This window comes from Monodon monoceros, unplaced genomic scaffold, assembly GCF_005190385.1.
Source record: "Monodon monoceros isolate NGI ecotype Baffin Bay Population unplaced genomic scaffold, NGI_Narwhal_1 Super_Scaffold_11, whole genome shotgun sequence".
In the NCBI taxonomy this organism is placed as follows: domain Eukaryota; kingdom Metazoa; phylum Chordata; class Mammalia; order Artiodactyla; family Monodontidae; genus Monodon; species Monodon monoceros.
Window position 1 is genome coordinate 86980485 of NW_021703767.1, and position 7357 is coordinate 86987841.

The following is a 7357-nucleotide window of genomic DNA, read 5'->3' on the forward strand; positions in this document are numbered from 1 at the left end:
TTGTTGTTGTTGTCTTCATTAGATAGGCAAGAATGACTAAATCATTGGCCACTGTCGATTAAGTCAATCTCCAGTTCCTCTCCCCTCCCCGGAGGTGAGGAGGGGCTGTAAGTTCCTACTTTCTAATCACTTGGTTGGTTCCCCTGACAACCAGCCCATTCTTAGGAGCTTTCCAAAAGCCCCTAGCACAAACTCAGGTGTGGTTGAAAGGGGATTGTTTAAGGATAACAAAAGACACCTTCATGGCTCTTATCACTTGGGAAATTCCAAGAGTTTTAGGAGCTCTGTACCAGGAAAAGGGTCAAAGACCAAATATATATTCCTTATTGTAAATCACAATACCACAATATCAATATTGTAAATCACAATTTCATATTTTCCTACAAGTAGATGATCTCAAAGCCTTTCCCGCTGGATTTTGTTTCCCAAAATAAACAGACTGTACCAAAGCCCTTATCTCGGTGTTCAGTTGACCCCAGCTGAGACAGGGCATAAGGTAAGCTCCCCACTCTCAGACAGGTGGGGAGGGGCATAATTAGCACCAGAGTGGCCCAGCTCCTCTCCTACCTAATGCTTCGTACCAAGTAGATGTTTTAGAGCTACAAGTTAAATGCGTAAAAGAAAATAAAATGATGGCAAACTATAGAAGACAGACTATAAGTAATGTAGGCTTCAGAGGAAAGGATGAAGTTTGAAGCAGAAGACAAATAGAGGAAGGTGGTCCTAGGAAAGGAAATGAGCCTTAACACACTGAAGACCCAGAGACTGGACTCCCCAGAGCTGACAGCCTAGAAAGTGAGAAGAGGTGGGACAAGGTACATTCAGATGAAGGAAGGGCTCAATAACTAAGGAGATGAGAGTAGATTTTACATGGTGGTTCATGAAGGCTTGTGAGCAGAAATATGAACCAATTTCCCCACTCAGCCACACCAAACTTTCTACATAACCCCTGACAACCAAACACCTGGGCTTACAACATGTGATTAACTCTCTTCTATCTCTTTCTTTTCTTCCTATGGTGATTACTAATTGGCCAGGCGCACTTTACGTATTAATTTATCTAATCCACAAAACAGCCCCATGAGGTAGGTTCTATGATTGCCCCCATTTTACAGATGGAGAAACTGGGGCACAGAGAAGTTACACAGCTGGGTGACAGAGCTGGGATTCAAACCCTGCCAGTCTGGCTCTCTCTTTCACATCTGTCCCCACAACAAAGTAATCACTTTCTACATGATAACCCCACATGATTCCTTTCCCAATGTTTCCCATATGTTGTATCCTTACCATTTTCAGAACCCGTAACCACAGGTAATTTGTGTATCTCCTACACGTTCATTGAGTTCCTGGCATATATACCAGATGCTGCACCAGCTGCTGGGAATACAAAGATACAAAGTCCCCATTCTCCAGGAAGTTCCCATCACAGATCTTGCAAGATGAACCAAGTTATGGAGAGGTGAACCTACAGGTCAAGGTGAGAAGGTGGGCCTGGGATGAAACCAAATTGGTAGGTGAAAAAACAATCCTCACCCATCCCAGAAGAACTGTTACTTGAGCTGGAATGTTGTTCTCCTATTTATTTCTATGCATCTTTATCTAAGACCATTTTCAAAAGTATCCAATGCAAGGATGACTATTTTTTCCACTCAAATGGTCTTGGTCCTTTGTCTACCACAGTCCTATAGCACTGGTGGATTAAAGTCTGCTGTGTTTGGCACCAATGGATTTTGCTCTTTATGGTTCTTATAGCCACACATGTATGAGATGGCACATAGTAGGTGCTCAAGAACCCTTATGGGGTTCATGATGAAGTGTTAAGGACCATAGGGAAAGATCTGGAATTATCATGCACTGTGCTTTAATATAATTTGTTATAAAACCTTCTTTCTCTTCCTCCCTTGAAACAGGAAATATACTGATGCACCGGCTTGTAAATAAGCCTAGTCTTCCCCAAAGAAGTACTGTGATATGAATGAAATCATCAGTTTACACTGGACAAGATGCTTCTAGAATAGCGTTTGGCACACAGTAAGCTCCCAATAACTATTTGTGGAAGTGAATTAAAATAATAAGCTTGGGCTTCCCTGGTGGCGCAGTGGTTGAGAGTCCGCCTGCAGATGCAGGGGACACGGGTTCGTGCCCCGGTCTGGGAGGATCCCACATGCCGCGGAGCGGCTGGGCCTGTGACCCATGACCGCTGAGCCTGCGCATCCGGAGCCTGTGCTCCGCAGCAGGAAAGGCCGCAACGGTGAGAGGCCCGCGTACCGCAAAAAAATAAATTAATTAAAAAAATAATAAGCTTTTTTTTCACACCTGCCTTACACTATAATGTGGCAAAGACTTCCAATAACAAAGTTCGTAAGAAGAATTTGAACAGTAACCCAGATCAAACATAGAAAAAGCAGTTTTACCCACTTCACATGTGTTATCCTAAAAGAATTAGGCTACTTTCTTCCTGGCGTTCACAATCTGCAGATGGCTTAAATTAATTAGGGTCATCCCTCTCCACCTTTAAAAGCTATTAGTGGAAACCTGCCCAACACTAGACACAAAATCTGAAAATGGCATTTTCAAATACTTTGTGGATAACAGGATTTAATGACACTGCTGACCGTCACATTAAATAGTGTGATCACAATACGCTAAGTATTAAATATAACCATTTCATTCCACTCTACACAGAGCTTTTTGAAAGAAAAAAATAAGTAATGAACAAATGAGATGTTTATCCCCCAAATGATCTGGAATTAACAAAAAAGAAAAATTAAATATCACAGAGGATACTAATTCTGGGACTTCAGTGTATACAAAACAAAAAGGCTTTGAAATCAGCTGAAATCAACTCACAACATAATAAAGGATACTTTGGAACATTTGCCGCTCATTTGGTTGTTGTTTTTTTTCCGCCAACAATACATAATATGGATAAAATGTGTTAGACTATTGTTGTGAAACCTACCTCAGTCCCTCCATCCATGCACCTCCCTTTTGCATTGAGATCTGCCCAGTGACACATGAGCTCTAACGTGGGTGGATAAAAATAACCTGATCCTCAAAAAGACATGATAAACGCCAGACAGCTGAGTCACTTTGAAGCCCATTTTGACTCCCGAAAGGGACATTCACCCTCCTTTTCCTTCTCACACTTACACATACAACCTGGTGAAAAACACCACCAACAGCCCTGGGTGGAAGGCGGTGATGCGTCTTCACTTCCCCCTCCAGTCTCTGAGGTCACGACTCGCGACTGAACTTTTAATAATTTATACTATTGCATTTCAAAGTGACTCATTTAGAGGAAGAAGCGGAAAGGCTTAAGGAAACCGTAGTAATCCAGGAGACCCCCTATTTCTGCTGCCCGAGTGGAAGCACCCGAAGGTTTCTTCTGACATTCTGACGTAAAGAAAAGGAGTGGGGAGAAATTTAAAGTGGAGGCAGAAAAGCTCAGAGAGTAAATCATAATTGTCCAGGAGTGGGAATCCCTGGGCAAAGCAAACGGTCCCGGAAAGAGAAGGGGGGAATCAATCACGTCCACCTACCCGCCCTCCGCTGTCGCCCCAAAGAGGACGCAAACCATCTGCAACGTACAGTTAAGATCAGGGAACTCTGCGACTCGATCTACCTTTCAAACGGTGGCGGGGTTTTGGGTAGGCTTCTAGGTACTGGGGCCCTGGCAGCCTAAGAAGCCTGGCGGAGCAAGCCACCGCGGCCGCCCAGTCTTTGGCCTCAGCAGCCTTGGGGCATGCAGCGCCGGGCACCCGGTAGGCACTCACTAAGTGTTTGCTGAACTGCAGTGCCCCTGAGCCAACTCTGGCGCCCGGCGAGGAGGTCCCCGGCTGCCACTGCGCATATTCTCCCCCCGCTTCACGTGCCGCCGAGTTCGGCTGCTCGCGGCCGCCCTAGGCAGCCCGCACCGCGACCCTCACCCGAGGCGCCGCCGAGCCTCACTTACGGGGGAGTCGTAGGAGAAGGCGCACTCGTTCTTGTAGACCCTGTCCCCGGACCGAGGCACGCGGATCGTGGGCATGTGGGGCACCAGCAGCTCGCCGATGTCTCCTGCAGCCATCTTCCTATTGCCGCTGCCGCCCGGCATGCCGAACAGGGCGCCCCGGCGCTGCATGGCCGCGGCGCGCACCCAAGCGGAGCGGAGCGCTGGGTCCGCCCGCGGCGGCGGCGGCGGCGGCGGCAGGCTGCGCGGGCGACTGGAGCCGAGCCGGGAAGGGTGGAGAAAGCGGGCCGCGGGGCTGGAGCGGGCACGGGGGGCCTGCGCGTACTGGCGGGCTGGTGGAAGGGACGCTGCTATTTTTAATCCAATGGCGAATCGCCGGCCCAGTTGCAGCGTCAGGCGGGGCGCTGGGGAGGGCCAGCCGCAGCGCGCGGGGAGGGGGAGCTGGAGAGGGGCCTTGCGCCGTGGCCCCGCTCGGCGCCGGGCGCGGAGGGCGAGACCCCGGGCCGCAGGCTCGGAAGTCGAGAGCATGCTGCGGTGGGGCACCACCTCCGTGTTTTCTACCGTAAATCGTTAGGCTGCGAAGGGACAACTCCAAGGCAACCAACACAAAGAGCAGGATTTGAGGTTTTAAAAACCGCTTGCTTTTAAAACATCTGAGGATAACAGCGGGGACTGCCCTGATTGGGTAGGGGTGGAACTTGAGGTGCAAATCTAGAACCTAACGTCGGGCCCAAATCTAAATTTGTTCTTTGCACTTCAGTGTTAGTCTCACTAAGCCTCATTCCTCACTTTTTTAACATCTAAATCTTGTTAAAAGAGAATAGAGTAGGATCCAGGAAAGATAGATGTGTATTTTTCCAATAATACAGATTTTTCTTACGTATGGGGCAGGGGTATATTTTTCTCTACCTTTGGAAAGTCTTCTGCGAGATTCGAGGTCTCCGCGTTCAGCATTCAGCTGACTGATTTGGGATCTTACGTGCACACATGCATCTTCCCTGCCTTTGCACGTCCAATTCCTCAAAATAAATAATAAACAGGGTTAGGTTGGGGAGAATGCAGGGTAATAATCTGCAAACAGAGCATGCCTCACAGCATACTCTCATTTTCTCCAAAAAACTCTTAAAATACAGGTTCAATTCCATTGAGCTTCCCTACCTACACCCAACTTAAAGGGCAGGATACCAGTGATCCCTACCAGTTAATGAAATGGATAAATAGTGACTCAAAATGCTGATTTCTCTGCAAATCAAAACTATAATGAGATACTGCTCAGAATGGCCATTATTAAAAAGTTTACAAATAACAAATGCTGGGGAGGGTGTGGAGGAAAGAGAACCCTCCTACACTGTTGGTGGGAATGTAAGTTGGTGTAGCCACTATGGAGAACAGTATGGAGGTTCCTTAAACTAAAAATAGAATTACCATGTGATCCAGTGATCCCACTCCTGGGCATATATATCCAGACAAAACTATAGTTCAGAAAGATATTTGTTTTTCTCTTTCTGACTTACTTCACTCTGTAAGACAGACTCTAGGTCCACCCACCTCACTACAAATAACTCAATTTCGCTTCTTTTTATGGCTGAGTAATATTCCATTGTATATATGTACCACATCTTCTTTATCCATTCATCTGTTGATGGACATTTGGGTTGCGTCCATGTCCTGGCTATTGTAAATAGAGCTGCAATAAACATTGCAGCTCTATTTACATGACTCTTTGAATTACGGTTTTCTCAGGGTATATGGAAATCTAAAAAAAAATATGGAATCTAAAAAAAATATATGCTTCTGAAGAACCTAGGGGCAGGAGAGGAATAAAGACGCAGACATAGAGAATGGACTTGAGGACACGGGGAGTGGGAAGGGTAAGCTGGGACGAAGTGAGAAAGTGACATGGACATATATACACTACCAAATGTAAAATAGATAGCTAGTGGGAAGCAGCCGCATAGCACAGGGAGATCAGCTCGGTGCTTTGTGACCACCTAGAGGGGTGGGATAGGAAGGGTGGGAGCGAGACGCAAGAGGGAGGAGCTTTGGGGATATATGTATATGAATAGCTGAAAAAAAAAAAAGATACATGCACCCCTATGTTCATAGCAGCACTACTCACAATAGCCAAAACATGAAAACGACCTAAATGTCCATGGACAGATGAATGAGTAAAGAAGATGTGGTACATATATACAATGGAATACTACTCAGCCACAAAAAAGAACAAAATGATGCCATTTGCAGCAACGTGGATGCAACTAGAGATTATCATACTAAGTGAAGTAAGTCAGAAAGAGAAAGAGAAGTACCATATGGTATCACTTATATGTGGAACCTAAAATATGGCACAAATGAACCTATCTACAAAACAGAAACAGATTCACAGACATAGAGATCAGACTTGTGGTTGCCAAGGGGGAGATCGGGGAGAGGGATGGACTAGGAATTTGGGGTTGGTAGATGCAAACTATTATTGGGTTGGCCAAAAAGTTCACTCTGTTTTTAGTAAAAATAAAAGACACATTTTTGATTTTCACCAAGAATTTTATTGAACAATGTATTCACTAACCAAACAAACTTTTTGGCCAACCCAATACAATTTAGAATGAATAAACAAGGTCCTACTGAATAGCACAGGGAACTATATCCAATCTCCTAGGATAAACCATAATGGAAAAGAATTTAAAAAAAAGAATGAGGGACTTCCCTGGTGGTACAGCGGTTAAGAATCCACCTTCCAATGCAGGGGATGCCGGTTCGATCCCTGGTCGGGGAACTAAGATCCCACGTGCCAAAGGGCAACTAAGCCCTCACACCGCAACTACTGAGCACGTGAGCCACGACTAGAGAGCTTTGTGCCGCAACTACAGAGCCCGAGCACCACAACCATGAGCCCATGTGCCACAACAAAGCTCCTGTGCAACTAAGACCTGCTGCAGCCAAAAATAAATAAATAAGTAAATATTTTGTTTAAAATCTCAATAAAAAAGAATGTGTATAACTGAGTCACTTTGCTGTACAGCAGAGATTGTAAACTGTAATCAACTATACTTCAATTAAAAAAACAACAACAACACACTGATTTCTGCAAGCCTCTCCCAGATCAAATAGTACTTAAAGTCCTTTTTTTTTTTTCTTCCATTATTTCTCCATCACTCTCTGATTTTGTAGATGTGCTGGCTCTGCTAGGGAGAAAGGATGGTACCTGGAATTTGATGTGAGGAGGACAAATGAGCCCTTTCTTGCCCTGCTCTTCTAAATTTCCACACCTCAAGCAAGTCTCAAACACCACACATCTATGTAACTCACAACTCTCTAATGCGATCTGTTGGAAATGGAGAAGAGACACAAAGCAAAAAATTAAACACCAATGCTACCCTCATCCTTGGGCAGATACTCGCAAGG

At 45.5% G+C, this 7357-nt stretch overlaps 1 protein-coding gene across 1 annotated transcript in view; it reads right to left on the minus strand.

Annotated features, from left to right (window-relative positions):
- USP13 (ubiquitin specific peptidase 13) overlaps positions 1 to 4297 on the minus strand; it is a 118166-nt gene extending 113869 nt beyond the window's left edge. Inside the window, exon 1 of the mRNA XM_029214573.1 lies at positions 3956 to 4297. Coding sequence (XP_029070406.1) covers positions 3956 to 4123 — 168 coding nt within the window. The 5' untranslated portion in view covers positions 4124 to 4297. The remainder of the gene's footprint in view (positions 1 to 3955) is intronic.
- Between the last annotated feature and the right edge of the window lie 3060 nt (positions 4298 to 7357).